At 40.3% G+C, this 17,455-nt stretch overlaps 1 protein-coding gene across 3 annotated transcripts in view; it reads left to right on the top strand.

Annotated features, from left to right (window-relative positions):
• The window catches only part of larp4b (La ribonucleoprotein 4B), a 31,544-nt gene extending 14,351 nt beyond the window's left edge, over positions 1-17,193 (top strand). For 2 of the 3 annotated variants that reach the window (XM_017429563.2, XM_017429564.3), the window contains exons 3-17: positions 703-856; positions 3,701-3,874; positions 4,797-4,875; positions 6,307-6,443; positions 7,068-7,171; positions 7,995-8,105; positions 8,215-8,268; positions 8,868-9,074; positions 9,474-9,580; positions 9,687-9,950; positions 10,255-10,279; positions 10,439-10,609; positions 10,775-10,962; positions 11,044-11,155; positions 11,813-17,193. In XM_017429563.2, coding sequence (XP_017285052.1) covers positions 703-856; positions 3,701-3,874; positions 4,797-4,875; positions 6,307-6,443; positions 7,068-7,171; positions 7,995-8,105; positions 8,215-8,268; positions 8,868-9,074; positions 9,474-9,580; positions 9,687-9,950; positions 10,255-10,279; positions 10,439-10,609; positions 10,775-10,962; positions 11,044-11,155; positions 11,813-12,145 — 2,220 coding nt within the window. In that variant the 3' untranslated portion in view covers positions 12,146-17,193. The remainder of the gene's footprint in view (positions 1-702; positions 857-3,700; positions 3,875-4,796; positions 4,876-6,306; positions 6,444-7,067; positions 7,172-7,994; positions 8,106-8,214; positions 8,269-8,867; positions 9,075-9,473; positions 9,581-9,686; positions 9,951-10,254; positions 10,280-10,438; positions 10,610-10,774; positions 10,963-11,043; positions 11,156-11,812) is intronic. The other variant, XM_017429565.2, reaches the window with a different exon arrangement.
• The last annotated feature ends 262 nt before the right edge of the window (positions 17,194-17,455 follow it).

Here is a 17,455-nt window from a genome sequence, read left to right as displayed (position 1 = left end):
GACTTCCTGGCTCAAACCTTGTTGTGGAGAGAAGTGAAAGTAAACATTAAACCAAACCCAAACAAATAAAAACCATAAAATTCGTATTAAAGGCCTCGCATTCGTGGAAGGAACGCAGGTCACCAGTAAAACCATCTTATGTTGAAAAATTATGTTGATGTTTTGGTGAGACCATGACAATGTTTTGCACGATCTCTCAGTTCAGAGTATTTGTTATGAATGGCTTTGAGCTACTACCACATCAAACTCCAAACGTTAATCAGTTGTAGACATGCATTCATTGACATTTACCTGAAAGTTTGAATTAAAGCTGTCCGTTGGTTCATGACACACAAACACATGCACAAACTGAAGCTGCTCTGTCGGAGTATGTGAAAGGATTTTTATCAGCAGCTCTGTCCTGTCAGACTTTATTAGACTGAATGAAGATTAAATATTGTTTGAAGGTGTATTATGTTGTCTTGTGGCTTGACGTTAGCTGAACCTCTGTGGATTTTCTGAATGATTTTGTAGGAAGTGTTTTTCAATAGCTGTATTAAAATTTAAAATACAATCTTGTATTTATTAATAAATCAGTCCTAAAATGTCACATCGTTTACACTAAACCTTGTGTTGAAGCGAAAACACCATGAAGTTGTTTCTGACCTCGACTCATTTGTTGTTCTTGATGTTCTGATATGCATCTCTGCCGTGTTTTCACAGGAATCCGCCAAGGTTTCAGACCTCAACCCCAATGCGAAAGCATGGGCCAACCACATGTTTAGCCTGGACCCCAGCGGAACTGCTGACACCACAACTGCTGCCCTGCAGCCATGGAAGGAAGGCTGCGATAGTTCGGACGACCCCGGCCCAGAAGGTCAACATTTGAAATACTTCTAAACTTAGAATCTCTTCTTTTGGCTGTTGTCGTGCATTAATGAAACTGCAGCAGCTTTCTGAAGGCTGAAGGCTTCCCGCACAAAACATTTTGCTTTTGTTTCATTTTGTCCAAAAAGCTGATCATTCGAGTTAGTTCATTTAGATCCAATGTTTTGATAGTCTAGGTTATATTTAGCATTTTAATGCTTGTCCCACTTATATATGTCAGATCGATAGATATAAATATGTAAGTGTAATCTAAAGCACCCAGATAAAGTTTGCAAAGAGCAGAAAACCCTTGTTCTAATTTGATAATGGTCAGTATTTATGTATAGATTAGAGCAATGCCACTTCCTTCTCCTTGGTGGAAACAGAGCGGTGTAAAACTGCTGGTGTCAACGTGAAAATAATAATGCTGTTGCTCTTAAATGGTTCTGTGTTGCATTTTGGCCAGCGGAAACGTAAAAGAATACTGGTTTGCATTTTTGTTTGCTTCTCCAAACGAAGAGGGCCAATAAAAAGGGAGATTTGTGGCTTCAGTCCAGCTGCAGCAGGGATTTAAATGGTAAACAGTGGCAGCCGATTTGTATACAAGTCATCACCTAACCCTAACCAGGAAAATAAAACCAGGTGTGTGGAGGTCGGAGGTGACTTTACTTGTTTTGGAGCAATTTTAAAATCACACCAGTCATTGTTTTATTCACTAAAGTAAAATATCTACAGCCACCGGTGAACCCATCTGTCTAATAATAGTTTAGTTTACTGGAGGTGTTACTCCACTAATATAATGTGAGAAGCATCCATGAAGTATTTCTGAAGTTTATCAGTATCACTCCCAAATTCCTGCACAAAGTTTTTAATAGTAAATGACTCCTAATTGACCCCTGCATGATTTAAATGATTTGAAATAAAATAAAAAAGTCTCATAACGAAGCACAAAACATTCCATTTTCTGCTTGGATTTAAAAAACCCTCCAGCTCAACTCAAGAACTGGTATTTTTAAGTAAGAGCTTTATTTGTAAAGCAGTGAAGTGTTTGATTGCAGCTGCTTAAAGATTCGTCTCTGAGAGACAAACACTTTTTTATTTTTTATTTATTTAAAACGCTGACAAAAGTAGACGTCTCATTTAAAGTTGAGGATTCAGGTGGAGATGAAACATTAAAACGAGTCAGAAGCCCAGAATGCCACTTCATGCACAGCAACAATTATTTTTCCTCTCCGTCTGCCTCGCTCTGCTTTTCGTCACATTTGTTCTGTGAAAAACGCCTCTTTAAACATTCATGCCTAATTTAATCTGATGTATGAATATTCCAAGCCCAGTCCCTGCTCCCTCGACACAAACGGCTGGAATAATTCAGTTTAACGTGCGCGGACGAGCACACGGATCCAGTGTGGAAACACAAACTATTGATTAGCCCGGCTCTGACTCTGATTAACATCTTGGCCTTTTTCATTTTTTACGCTTGCGAGACTTTCATGGAAAATTTATTAGACAACTGCCTGCGTATAATTGCACCATTAATATAATGTAGCGGTCTCAGATGTATCAGATATAATGTGAGTTTGTCTCCAAGGTAGAAAACGTTGTTGTTTCTCTGTTTTCCCCACATACCTGTGAGTAACAGAGCTACATACACATGTATTTATATTTGATTAGAAACTCAACATCCGTCCCTAACGGCTCCGTTTACTGCAAAAAGTAGTTATCTCAGAACTCCTGACAAATTGGAGTGATTATAAAGAAGTGTTTTATTTTTCTTTATTTTATTTACCTGAATATATGAAGTCAGAAAATTTAACACCTTTTATCAATGCAAATAATTTATTTCTTGCTCTTTTTGCGTCTTCTCGATTTAAATGACCGTTTCTCTGCAGACGAGGCTCAGGCTGTGTTCATGCTTCATAAAGCCTGAAAACTCTGAATATTTCCTCGGTGTTCAGTGTTTACGTGGCTCAGTAAGCCTTTCTGAAGACGTATAAATAATTTTCTGAAATGAAGTTTTTAGAGCAAATGCTGTGCCTGCTGGCTGTATAAAAGCTCGGCCTTGGATGTGTGAAATACTGTTGCAGAGCAGGTAATTGCAGCTTTACTGCCTGTAAAATAAAAACTGGTGTGATTTTTTTTTTTTTTTTTTGAAGCGGTGTATTTTCCCACACATTACCTGCCAGTCAGATGATGTAGGCGGCACTTCAATGTCAGGGTTTGTTCTGTTTGTGAAAAGGGCAGTTTTTGTTGTTTTTACAGTGTTCAAAACGCAGCTTTTATATCATTTCAAACCAAGCTAAAAAGGGAATAAAGCCCCTCTTTTTTGTTTGAGAAAATGGCTTGTTGATAGTTTGTATTGATTTAAAAACAGTGTTATTGTATTATGCAGTGCATTTCCACAGGAACATGTTTGTTGTTGTTTGATTTCATCATGTTTTATTGAAGCACATCACATCTTTCTGATTTCACCAGAATTTATTTTTTAATCATCATTACTTCATTTCCATGTTCATTTTTATTAAAATCTGCTGCACTAATTTGTGGGATTAATTTGCAGTTCAGGGACTTTTTTATTGTCTTCACATACATTTTTTTTTCTGTACATGAAGTTTTCCATTATCCTAAACAAATATGGATTTTTAAAACATTTCAAGCAAGTGTTAGACACCAATCTAATCATGAGTTAAATTATTATTAAAATATTAGTTTATAGAAATAGAAATTGACTCTTTTAGATCAGATTACTGAAGCATTCTTAGTTTTGTTCTGCTAGATCTTTGCCAGTTTGGAGCTTATTAGTCCTCATCCTGTTGCAGTTATTAATTATTCTACCCCCCCTTGTTGATTGTGACAGGCTTTGAAGCCAGTGAGGACAAAGCTTACAAGGAGCCTCTGCTAACTGACCCAGATGAGCCTCCACCAGAACCAGTAATGCTGGCCGAGCCGGCCCCCGTTGCCTCCGTCACACTGGAGTGCTCCGAACCCGCCTACACAGAATACCCCGAGCCTGGGCAGCCGGGGCGCACAGGTGGGCTGGTCCGAGACTGGTTGTTTGGACAGGAAGGGGTGAGGTGTGTGGAGACGGGTCGTACCGTGTTCTGTTCAACATTAGAGACAACCCGACGGGTCTTAGCCTGGTCTCATGCTGTCTTGTAGGAATGTGTCATTTCTTTGTGCATTCTGGAGGTAATCTAAACAGAGTGGGGATTTAAGATGTAACCGTGCAGTGCAGTGACTCTTTGTTGTTGATGTTGTGTTTTGCTGAAGCAGCCGGTTCTGGTCTAACAGAGAAATCAATTACAAGTAATTAAGGGTAAATCACCTGTTTAGCAATGCCAGCAATACTGCGTCCTATTTTTACTCTGCGAGTGATGAGATTGGTTCAGGTAAGAAGTGCTCATCCTCAGTTTGTTTAAAAGTTTATTCTTTGGAGGAAATTGACCACTTAAGATCCACTTGTTGCTTTATGTTTAATTCATTGCAACATTAAAATTTTATTATTCTATCCCAGATCGTTTGTGTCACCGAACTTTTATCTCTGAAGTGTCTTTTCTTTAAAAGGAGTCTTAACAACAACAACAAAGCTAAAGGAGGGAGAATATTCACAAAAATGTTAAAGCACAAAATCCATAACCTACCAGGAAATAGTTGTAGAGACAATTTTAAGTTCTTCTTTAAAAATGAAACAAACCACAAATTAAATTAATTGAATAAGCAAAGAAAGCAGAACAGATCATTAATGATTTTTGGCTACAATCTTGCAAGAATGGAAAGTTTTCCTCTTCTTGTTATCATGTTAAATATTATTTTAATCATTTTCATCTCATTCCATCATTATTTCGTTCAGCTCTTAAATTTATATGTTCTGGTTCCAGATTTAATAATAAAGTATTTTTTTTTCATTTCACCAAAATCATTTTTTCTTCTTCTTTTTTTGTTTTTTGGAGCAGGCGGAGATTCCCAGCCTGACAACAGCCAGGAGGGCTTGAGAGAGCACCTGAAGAAGACCCTGGAGTTCTGTCTGTCCCGGTGAGCTCCTCATCGGGTTTTTTAACAAAAAAATGGTCCAAAATATATGAATGGGTTAGACTATTGAATGCTTTTGGTAAAAATAGGCTTTCAATGAAAACCAACACGCAAAAGTGGTGATGATTCAGCTGTGAAGGTAGTTTATAGTTATCAGCACTTTTTATTTGTAATGTTATTGAAAGGTTTTATAGAAATTACAGCTTTTTTTAATTGATCAAAGGAAATATGAACCACAAAGCCTCAAACTGTCCTCAAAATCTAAAAGAGAAATGGGCCAATAGCTAAAAAAAAAAAAAAGAAGAAGTGATCCTTTTTACACATCAGTGGACTTTAAGAAGAAGACCGGCTGCTTACAGAGGTGGAGAAAAGTGTCCGACTGTTGAAGCTCGTCTTCAGCTTCTCTGCCTCGTAAAACTCTGCAGATTCTGGTTGCCTTCATCTGCGATCCTCACATCATGGCCGTTGTGTCAGTTAAGCCTCGAGGGTCCGCCGAGCGCCGTGTGACGTAAACATCATCAGCTGTCTGCGTCCTCCAGGGACGGCATCTGCTTGCAGCTGAACTACAGAAAACAAATGTTTCTGCTCTCCGCCTTTCCTGCAAAAACCTCACTTCACACCTCTGTGGCAGCAAATTAGTGCTGAAGAGGAAGATGTTTTTTTTATTTTTCTTCAACTTTAAACAGATCTATAATAGTTGACTGTAAGATTAGCTGCAGTGGACACAAGCACTTCTGGGTTATACTGTTTGAGATGTTGCATGAAAAAACAAACCAGGAAACCTTCAGTACATCAGTTTCCTCAGTGAAAACAGTTCGGCTCAGAGTTTTGTAAGCGAAGCAGTCAAGTGTGGAGCAAATGGAGGAGGTGAGAGCTTTAAGAGCTGCGGCATAAAGAAATCACTTCTTTATATCCATGCATAGTTTCTAAAATTATTTAGAATAATTTTGAATTTAAAAAAGTAGTCATCTTGGTGCTGCGCTTAAATTCTGTTTGCGTGAGTGAAACATCATATAGTAAGTGTTTGTCTGCAAATATTGAAAAAATACACACTGAAGGTCCATGTTTCCCTTCCTGGAAATACGTTAATATAATATATGCAGCCTCTTACAGCAGTTAGTATTAAAGTATTTCTGCCTCTAACTGAAATGCACACAAGTCACATCTTAAAGCCAATATTAGATGTTTTTATGTGATTTCTTTCTGGGTAATCTAACCAGAGTCTCTGCAGTTTAAAGAGACTGGAGAAATAATGTAATCAGGCCATGAATGTTTTAAGTGTTGCCTGTAAAATGTTATAGTCTTGAATTTGCTGCCCTTTGAGGTGAAGACGATCAGGATTGTTGGTAATCCCAGAAGTGTCCATTTCATAGTTTACAGGACATGTTGGTGGCTGTGCTGCAACAAACCCTGCCTGCCTCTTTGTTTTGTCAGGGAGAACCTGGCCAGTGACATGTACCTCATCTCCCAGATGGACAGCGACCAGTATGTGCCAATCGTGACGGTGGCCAACCTGGACCACGTCAAAAAGCTCAGCACTGACGTGGAGCTGATCGTGGACATTTTACGATGTGAGTCAAACGCTTTCGTCTTTCAGCCTCCGCTGTTTTAACCACCACCTAAAATTAAACTCACCGGGCACGCTAACTCTTTGAAGCAGGAAGTGTCTGAGGTTGATTTCCCAAGAGGAGAAGTTGAAGTGCAGAGTCTTACCTGCTTGTTTGATTTGTACACATATTTAATTTACTGCCTAAATTAATTCTGTCTGCCTCGAAGGCATGTTTTTATTTTTTGGCTCAGTGGTCTGTACACTTCCAGGATCTTGTATTTTAAATTGAATGGGTTAATGGAGGTGGTAAACAAACCTACCTGTTAATGCAGCGTGAGTTAGTGTTAAGTACTTTTTACATATTTAATATCATCAGTGAGTTTGTAGCAGCTTGTTGTATAAGAAGGAAAAGATTTTGTTTGGGATCCCAAACGGCTCTTCCATGGATCAGTTTGTCTGTTTCTGTAGGTAAACAACTTCACGTCACAAATTTCCTTAAAAAGTTTTAATTTAGGGACAGAAAATCATGCAGATTTTGTTAACTACTTTCTGATTTTTATTTTATTTTTGACTGGTCTTCTGCTTTAAAATGTTTAAGCCACCATTTTGCTAACATCTGACCCTAATTTCCCGCGCCTTCCTCTAGCTTTGCCATTGGTCCAGGTGGATGAGAAGGGGGAGAAGGTGCGACCCAATCAGAACCGATGCATTGTTATCCTCAGAGAGGTTCCAGAGAGCACACCCATCGAGGTCAGCCAACCGTCTCCGTGTTATCTTAATCTGTGGTTCTGAACTTAGACGTGTCTCTTCGGTTTCTTGGTCCAGCTCGGTCTTTTCAGACCATTAACCACACTTTGTTTTCTCATGAGCTTAATTTGTCTTAAACAGGTCAGCAGATCTACAAACCACAGTTCAGATTATTCTGAAACCTTTTTTGTTGAAGACTTCTCCCAGAACATTTTCTGTATAATTGACTCAGCTGTAGTTTTTATTTACAAACAGTGTTATTCTTTAATATTACTTTCCTCAGAGAGCCAAACATTATTTTTAATCCTATAGGAAAGGGAAGAATCACATTACAATAAAATATAATCCATACAGTCCAAACTTTGTTTTATTTTGAGGTTTTATTTTTGTTCCTCCTCATTTATGTTCCTTCAAAATAAAAGGATGGCCAATAATAGTTTTTATTTTCAACATGTTGTTTTATTTTTAGATTTCTTGCTAAAGTAGTTCATAAAATGAAGACCCATGATTTTTTATCAGTTTTATCACATTTTGCTCTTGTGTCATGAGTTGGTTTGGATGATCAGGTTTTCACTTTTAATAAACAGCAGGATGATAAAAATGTTTAAGATTCTGTTCAGTTTATTGTTGCACAAACTGAACCTTCAGCTCTAAAACTAATAAACTTTAATGTTGAACACTTTAAAATCTAAATTAGTTGTTTCTTGTTAAAATGGCAGCATTAGGAAGGTTTTTGCTCTTTATGGTAATGGTTTGAATTAAACCAGCCTCGTTGTTGTCAGCTCATATTTTAGTTTGTTTCTGATTAAAACGTCTTGTTTTGCAGGAAGTTGAAGCCCTTTTTAAAGGAGACAACTTACCCAAGTTTATCAACTGTGAATTTGCCTACAACGACAACTGGTTCATCACCTTTGAATCAGAAGCAGATGCACAGCAGGTAACGACCTACGTTAAACATTAAAACCTGATTTAAATCACAGAGATGAGCTCCTTCCTCCACAGATGGAGCTCTTAAATCTGATTCCTTTCGTTTTGTTTTTCTGAAGGCATATCAGTATCTCCGAGAGGAAGTGAAAACTTTCCAAGGAAAACCAATAAAGGTAACTTACATTAAATTTATTCAAGACTCAGATTTTTAAATTTATTGTCAGGGAATCAGTTTTAGAAAAGGATGAATTAATATAAACACAAACGATCACTTTAAAGTTTTATTTTGAAGTCCTCACCTACAACCTCATTGCTCCTTTGCCTATTTTTTACATTTTATGATTGAAGTATTCTCATAATATCTGCTTTATAAATTTAAATTCCTCTGTATTTTTACAGTGCCGCCATGATTCTGAAAATATCCCTTAGATTGACCTATTTTTGTTGTTTTTGAATATTGTTTTAAGGGTTTATTACAGTTCAATGAAATAAACTTTAAATTCAGTTTCACTCAGACCAGTTTAATCCAACTTACTCCATTCAAATCAGTGAAATAAAGATTATAATTCAGATCTGAAGCCACTTTTAATAATTAATTTTGTTCCAGTTCAGTTTGATTATATTAAATAGACTTTTCTGAAGACAACAGTGTGTTTGACCTTTGATAAATGCATCAGTTTGCCTTTTTCTTCACCCACATGTGCTTTTGTTGTTTTTCACATATTAAACCAATTTATCTGAGTTTTCTTGCTCTGCTCTCCGTCTCCGTCAGGCGAGGATAAAGGCGAAGGCAATCGCGATCAACACTTTCATGCCAAAGAACGGTTACCGGCCGGTGGAGGTGAACCTGTACGCTCAGCAGCGTTACACGTCGTACTACATCCCCCCCGTTTACAGCCCGCAGCAGCAGTTCCCTCTGTACAGCCTGATCACGCCGCAGGCCTGGTCGACCACGCACAGCTTCATCGATCCAGCACTGGTACGATGGATAAATAATGCCTCGAAGGTGTTGGAATAAGTGGGGATCCTAAAATCCCAAATTCCATCTGTTTGTAACAACAGACCCTCAGTCCCATCCTCACAGAGCACAGGGTACAGATTTAAATATATATGTTTAATGTTAGATTTTTATAGAGTACAGCAACAAAAACACACACAAAAATGACTAAATAAATAAATATATGGAGTTTAGTTTGTTAGACTTAATAGATCCAAGTAAAAAGAAAAACTTAGTAATTTTATGTTGACTAAACGTATTATTTATTTTTTGAGTCCAAAAAAGGCTTCAGTTTCCAGGTTTTTGTCCTCGCACTGATTGTTAATATTTAATGTAAAAGCATCCAGTTTATGACATTAAATAATGTGTTTATTTTTCCAGGTTGCCCCCTTTCACAACAACCAGTTCATCAATGGATTTACCACATCCCATAGTTTCAAACCAGCGGCGTCGCCCCTGACAGTCAGACACTTCTCACCCAGAAACAGGTTTGTTCCTCAGCTGAAGGATCCTAGAAATAAAGCAGTTAGATGTATGATTTTACCTGCAGTTCATTCTTCGTCCCGTCACACCAGAGTGTTCTCTCCTCCTCAGGAATCACAGTAAACCTCACCTGAGGCCAGCCATCCCCACAACAGATCGCAGCACCGGCCTCCTGGAGAGTCCCAACCTCTTCCCCACCTTTCCCAGCGAGAGGCTCAACGGGGTCCGGAGCAGCCCGCAAACACGCCTCCCCACCAGTCAGCCCAGAACCAGACTACCCTCCACCAGCGCCTTCCCCCGCAGAGACACTGTGGGCACCGGGCGCGTCACCGAGCCCTCGACGACAGACTACTCCCTGGGGGTCGGCCGAGGAAGGTACGGATCTCCTCTGATTGACAGAAACTCCTGAGGACCAGACATGGAAGCGTTCGGTCGTAGTTTTAACGTGGGAATACTCCGGTGTGCGTTCCGTCTTACTCTGGTTTCCTCAAACAAGGAGACGAGTGAATACACAAATTTAGATTTGAATATCTTACATCTCAATCCTCATAAAAATGACTTTGCGACTCGATTGAGCAGCTAGAGTTGGTGCTCTGGAGCTGCTGACAGTTTACTACGATAGGGATGTTTGTAAATGAAGATGTTCTCTGTTTTAAAGGAAAAATGTTTCTGCTTCTAGGAAAAAGAGGGATGAAAAGTTTACAGTAAGTACTCTTTTGCTCTTAAATTCATGCAGTTTGTGATGACCCTCTGGGTGATGTTGTGATGGTGAACTGCTGCCACACATCTCGTCTGCCGTTTATTTGTCTTTAATCGTCTTCTCTGAGTTTCGTGGTGACTTTGTGCATGTTGACGCTACACAGAGAGCAACTCCTCAGTCGCCGCCTCCTCCTCCCAAACCCCCGTCTCCGAACTTCGAGCTCGGTCTCTCCAGCTTCCCTCCACTTCCAGGAGCAGCAGGCCAGCTCAAAACCGACGGCGTGTTTGAAAACCGATTGTCCAGCAAGGAGGCGGTGGGAACCAGCAAGGAGCGGGTAAAACCCTCAGCGTGCATTTTAGATTTCTCTCACCTGTTAGTCTTTTGTAACTAGATAAGAGCATCCAATACTGAGTGTTAAGTATTAGTTTGTGTCAGTTACAGTTGTTTACAGAAAACATTGATTGGTTTTAATTTGAACTGGTTCCTGTCGTCGTTTCAGAATGTAAGCTCTGATTCCAGCAGCGGTGGAGCTCTGTCCCCGGCAGGTCCCAAAGAGCCTCTCCGGTCCTCCACCTCTCCAATGACCCTAAGCTTCCAACCCTCGCCAACAACCCCGACCACAACCTCAGCCCCGACACTGACCCCGGCTCCTGGCTCGCCTCACAGCCCCGCCCCCTCCGCCTCAGTGTAAGATCAATTTAACCCTCCGCAGGGACAGGAAATGCATCCTCATCAGCTGTTTTGATGGCCTCTGTGTTTGATGTTTAGGGAGGCTAAGGTGACGGAGGTCAAGCCGAAGGAGGTGCAGCCGTCTGTGGAGAGAGTTCCCGGCACTCTGTCCACCGCCAGCAAATCAGTGCAGGTCAACGGTGCTGCAACGGTGAGCTCTGAATTCTCCTTATTAATCCGTAGAGCCTCTCAGACACCTCCGTCACCAACAAACCCATGGAGTCATGAGCTAAAGTCCTTCACCGTGTCATATTGATTTCTAACAACTCAATTTATCACGCTTCCCAGAAGTTGTATTTAAGCAGACGTGGGTATTGGTCTCTGAAGGTAGGCTTTAAATCTAAAAACTGTGTTTTACTTTGGTTCAACACAAAGAAAAGTTTTCTGTTATGAGAAATGGGTTTAGCTGTAAATCCTGATCTCAGCTTCAGTTTTTAGCAAAAAAAAAGCACAAAGATTCAAACCTGCAGTTGAGTTCTGCAGGTTTAGAGGGTTTTTTATTTTAAACCTGAGGAGTGAGAACAGATCAGTGAAGATCTGCTGCCTGTGAGAACAACAAAAGGTCAAAGTGCAACTTTAGGAAACAGTCATTAGATGCAGTAATGAACAGAAAATAAAACAGTGTTAATATTTTAGTAAGGATAAAGAAATTTTCTGATTATAAATAAATGTCTTGTTTTACAGGAACAACAGTTTGAGCTGTTTGACAGATTTATTGGATGAAAAAAGTTATCCTTAAATATTCAGTCATACAAACCTTGTTCAGGTGTTTCCAGAATGTTTTTACAACCTGATTATTTCCTTACAGGAGCTGAGGAAGCCCTCCTACGCCGAGATCTGCCAGCGAGTGAAGGACACCCCCACATTACAGCATTCACCGACCCCCAAGGAAGCCAAGCCAAGCTGCGCTGCCGTCGCAGCCGAGGACAGGAAGTGCACTGACCCCTCCACCCCTGCGGGGGAGGCCAAGGCCAGAGAGACATACCACTCCTCCTCCAAACCCGGCTCAGCCTCTGGCACCCCGGGCCGACCCCTGAAGGAGGCCCGGAGGCCGGCGGGGAGGTGGGCCTCGCCGCCCCCCCACCCAGGGAAAACCCCGAGCAAAGATCCCCACCACACACTCCCCAAGTCCCCGCAGTAGGGCGGCTCCTCCACCTTCCCCCACTACGCTCCACCGTGTGTTGGGAAAAAAAAGGAAAACAAGTCAGGGCTACTCAACACTCCCATCCCAGAATCCCCCATCAGCAACAAGCAGAGAGGACGCCTTCTTTTCTGGATCAGGGCTTGCAGACAAAAAGCACTTTACTGTGCATGTAGAGCACCGTTTCTGTCTTTTCTACTTTATTTCTATTTAATTTTCTTTTGTTTTTTTTACAGTTTTCCTCTCTTCTTCGGTGCTGTCGACACCGAAGGATTTCTCTTTCTGTCCAAACGGCCTTGTGGGATTAAACGAGTCGTGTGTGTGAAGCAGCAGGGCATTGTTAGAAGAAACCCCCAAAGGATGATGGGAAAGGGTGCATAAAAACAGACTCCCATCTTGTCTGGTCGTCATGGCGACGCCTTTGTTTGCGTGTGGAGCAGCACTGTTGTGCAACTTTATGTAGCGTAATTATGGGTCATTACTCCTAGATGCTTTCAGAGATACAGACTTGCATCTTTGTGCAGTCTGACATTTAAATCTTGTCAAAAAGAAACTTTGATTCTCTAGTTTGAAATGGCCTCATTTATTATTTTGTTTTAATTTACACTAATTTTAATTTCCCCTCCCCTCACAACTTTAACTTTGTTTGCAGGCTTTTCTGATTGTTGGTCCGTTCGTCCTGGCTGTAAAGACTGACCTCTGTGCTAGCTTTAAGGTTTTTTCCCCTCACTAACACCGCTAACGAAGCATCGATTGTGTCTGAAAAATGATGTGAGGTCTGCTGTTTTTAGCGATGGACAGGAAAGACAGATGTCTCCAGCAAAACGTTTTTGGACAAATTGGGAACCGCTTGTTGGACGAGTCTGGAGGCTGTTTTTCTGTTTCAGCTGTCAGGAAACGTTCTGATTGTGTTTCAGCGGGGGCATTCTGTGGAGGGACGGGAGATTCAGGGCAGGTTTTGGTTTGAATCTTTCCGGTGGTGAGAAAACGTTGTGAGCTGCAAGCAGGAAGTCGGAAACGAAACACGAGCTTCCAGCTCTTTCTGAAAGCGACTCGTTGCAGAACATCGAGTCGTTCTGCAGGAGGCGGCGGCTCGGGTCGAACCGTGACCCGTTTCCAGTTGTCTCTCAGAGCTGGGGGAGCATCGTGGAGTCAGTTACTGCTGGACGAGTAGAAACATTTGTTTTATTTGATAATCCTGCAGGAAGCCGCTGCAGTGACCTGTGAACATTAGAGACATGCAGCTTGGTATCGTTTCACTTATCTTTATTAATTCTAACCTTTTTTTGTCCTTTTTGTTGTTTTTTTTGTTGAAGCAGCTGGTGCTTGTTTGGAGTTTTGGGAGGTTTTTGTTTGTACATTGGATGAATCTAGAAAGTGAAAAACGTTGAATAGACCAGGAATAAGTTTGTTTAAAATGACCCGACGAAGGGAAACGAGTGGGCTTTTAGTTGGAATGTAAAAGAAGCGACAGGTTTGAATATTTACGTGTTTAACAAACCGTTAGCAGGCACAGGCAGGTGGGTTTGGAGCAGGGAAAAGTTTCATAAAAACAGTTATCTTCTGGATAAAACCTTCTTCCTCCGTGACATCCAGTCTTCACTGAAACAGTTTGGTTGGTCTCTCCTCTTTGAGTGTGAGTCTCTTCTGTAACAACTGGGGAGGACTGACCGAAGCACACGGCGTCTCCGCTCGCCTCTTTGCTCTGTTTCTGATGATTAAATTGAATTTAAAAGCCGTGAGCAGCAGCTGCGCTTCGAGCCTTAAGTCACCCGGGAAACTTTGACTCCAGCAGCGAAGGGAAGTTGTTCGATCTGATTGAGTTTCTGGTTTGGTTGTTCGAAGTGTTTCCTGTAGCAGCCACTCTGACAGACAACCAGCCGGCAGAACGCTCAAAACTACCAACACCTGGGGTAAAAAAGGCTCTGGGGCGCTCCCTTTCTGCTCGTGGCTCGTGTGCTGAGGTGAATCCTTCCCAGCTGTCACAAAAAGACAAAAAACCCACTGACCTCCTGTTTGTGGAAACCTTCATACGGTGAGACTTCGCTTGTCTCGCTCAAGTCTTCCTGCAACAAAGAGCATTCTGGGTAATCCCACTAAGAGAAAACATCTAAAAAGGGAAAACTTTATTATTTAAAAAAAACAAAACTCATCCGGTCAGAGCTGCTTTGGATTTGGACGCTAAAGTTTAATTATCTTTTTTAATTTTCTGTTTTTGTTCCTTTGAAGGACTGAGATGCACTCGGATGGTTTGATTTCTTTTCTTTTTCTTGGTGGAAATGGTCAGAGAGATGAAAATGCACCATATCTACTTATTTATAAGAGTGCTGTTCAGTGAGAAACTTTTTGTTTGTTTTGAGAAGAAAAAAAAAGTCTCTGTATACGCAAAATGTTTAAAAAAATCCATCCAACTTGAATTTTATTTAAACTTGAAAAATAACTTTGCCTTAACTTTTATACAAGACGAGCATAGTTTTTATTTCTTTTCAGAGATTAAAAAAAAAACAAAAAAAACAAGAAATCCCCAGAATTGTTAACGAAGCGTGACGCGTGGAAAATATTTCTTCTTACCGAAAGAGTTCAAATCTTTCTTTTCCCTCATTTCTGTTTAGTTTTTGTAAAATGTATTAAAAAAAAGAATCATTTTGATCGTTCTTTTGGTTCTTGGTTGTTAGTTTTAGGTTCTTCTTTTGTTTTGGAGGGGAAAAATATAAACCTTGTAAATGCAACTAGTCGATACTGTATTAAATCTGTGCACTTTGAAGTATGTGCTTTGTTTGTACAGTTGTAAATACTCAGAAAAATATAAGAGGTACCTTAAAATGATTATAAAATATATTGATCCTTGTTAACTATAATGTCGCTGGATGTAGGATATAAAAAAAACACATTGTTGTGCTTTTGGAAATATTTTTCTTTAACCTCTTTTTTTTTTTTTTTTTTTTTTTTTTTTTTTTTAATAATTAGTGTGCAGCGTTTGATTTCTGCAGCGAAGGGCAGATAACACCTTTTCGTTCTGTCGTCTTGCATTCCACGTCTTTATCCACCTGAGCGTCCAGGTGTGGCCCCGCCCTCCCCTCGCAGCTTCTCCTTCACCTCGGCACAAAGGAAAGCACTACATGTTAGCAGGAACCACTAATGCACCTCCTGACCAACACTGCTCTGAAACCAGCTAAAAGCAGGAAGCGTTTGTGTTTCAGGTGCGTCCCAACACTAATTCGCCACGTTAACGCTCCGCCTCGCACCGTCGGCTCGTTTGATGGGCAGAACAAAACTGAAGTCTTAAAACGTGTTTCAGTCCAAAATACGAACTCTTTCTGCTCCATATGGAACCGACATCGAAGCTTAAATTTAAAATATGAGGCTCTTTGTTTTTAAAAAAACAAAAACAACAGTAATGTAAACGATTTAAAGTTTACTTTTCTGTGTCAGGTTCATAAAAACTGTTTAATCTTAGTAGTTTTTCTAACTAACAGAGACGGTTTGCTGTTTCCAGACACTCAGAAATGAAATAAAATAAAAAATGAGCTTAATTCTTCTTTGAGCGATCGGACAGTTTGTGACACAAACCAGATCTGAAACCAGACTCAAACCGGTTTGGTTCACATCAGCTTGATCTGGTTTTGTTTTGCTTCAGGGCGTAAAAATCAGACCTAAAAATGTTCCCAACAAGATCTGAAAATTAATTTTCTTCTTCTTTCTGTGGAACAAAAAGAGTTTGGATGTCAGCTTTGTTGGGAGGCTTTTTTTTTTTCAAAGATTTAAACATTAAAATAAAATAAAAAGAAGTAAATCTGACAGTTCTTCTGGCTTAAAATGGCCAGACATTTAAAGATAAATTCTTAGTCCTTCCTGAACCGGGTTGGATCAAATAAAGAGGATTTGTTTGTTGAGGTTTGGACTCAGTTTTCAGAACAACTCGGCTCCTATTATCGACAACATTCAGACAACTTTTAAAAAAAATAAAAATGAATCAGAATTTAGTGGAAGAGAAGCTGAACACCAGATTGGCCTGAATTTGATCCTTTTCCGTCCTGATTCGAGCTGCGGCGTGTGATGCTTGTCGGACTCGTCTCGTGGCGCCCGTGTTGCCCGTGGATGTGGACTCTTGGTTCTCCTTACAGACCGGCCTGAGTGTGTGTACGTGCTCATCTCCATGTTTGCTTCATTCTGGTTTCTCGTGGATTAATGTGAAAGATTCGTTTTCAGGACGCAGCAGTTAAACTGGAATCACAGACGAGTTTTCTGGCACATACAGACCTGAGATTTGTTTTATTTTGAAAACCGTGCCATTGTCCAACCTGTTTTATGTTTGTTTTTGTTGTTGTTGTTTTGAGCGGTCAGCTTAACGTGTACAAAGGAAACTCTGTTCCATCTTTTCTGTTTGTTTGACGCGGAGTTTCTCCTCCTCCTGAGGCCGATCACATCCTGAGCATCTTCGGACTATAAAACGTGTGCATGTGTGGAATAAATAAAACAGAAAATAAAAAAAGTCCCACCTTGAAATCCAGACTGATGCGACGGGAGACTGGACTCGATCCGACGCCTCTTCTGTGTCTTTGTTTGTTTGTTTTTTTTGTCCTGGACTTCTTCACGGAGCATCACTTCATATCAGCCCCCCTCCCTCGTTCTTTGTTGACAGTGCCATTGATTTATTTTATTTGCATCTCCTCAGACAACCGGACCCCCTCCCAACGACTGACTGGAAGCTCACTGTGGTCTCGCTCATGAACTCTTCCTCTGCTTCACTAACCGCTGCGGACAATCGGTGACTCCCCGCCGTGTTGGGGTTTGGACTCCTAACTTCGCCTAACGACACCTTTAACACGTGCGGGACGGAGGTTGCAGTCAAAGAGGGCTTCTTTTGTTTGTTTGTTTGTTTTTTATTGTTTTGGGGTCTTTTTCTTCCATTGAGACTGGAATCAAGCGTACATGTCGGCTATAGATAATTTAAGTTACTCTTGTGTCATGATGTAAAAGTTGTCTAATTTGGAGAGAAAAAAATGTAGCTTACTGAAAAATAAAGATTTAGGCACTGATGAGGAAAAGTTGTCCTTTTTTGTGTGAATAGCTTAAAATCTTTAAACCAGGAGGATGTTTCAGTTTTAATGTTCTCTGATGTGAATCTTTTTTTTGTGCAGATTTGCAACTAAAAATACTTCAAATAATCAGAATTTAAAACCTAAAGTTAATGAGATGGTAATGATTTTCATATTCGGCAGTAAACTTTACAATGATTTTAACTCTGCTTTAAAAGGAGTCTGACTTTCATGAGTTTGTGACTGTTTTTCTAACAGAAGTTCTTCATAT

This window comes from Kryptolebias marmoratus, linkage group LG20 (assembly GCF_001649575.2).
Source record: "Kryptolebias marmoratus isolate JLee-2015 linkage group LG20, ASM164957v2, whole genome shotgun sequence".
In the NCBI taxonomy this organism is placed as follows: domain Eukaryota; kingdom Metazoa; phylum Chordata; class Actinopteri; order Cyprinodontiformes; family Rivulidae; genus Kryptolebias; species Kryptolebias marmoratus.
Note: the sequence above shows the minus strand (reverse complement) of the source record. Positions and strands in the feature narration are given on the sequence as shown.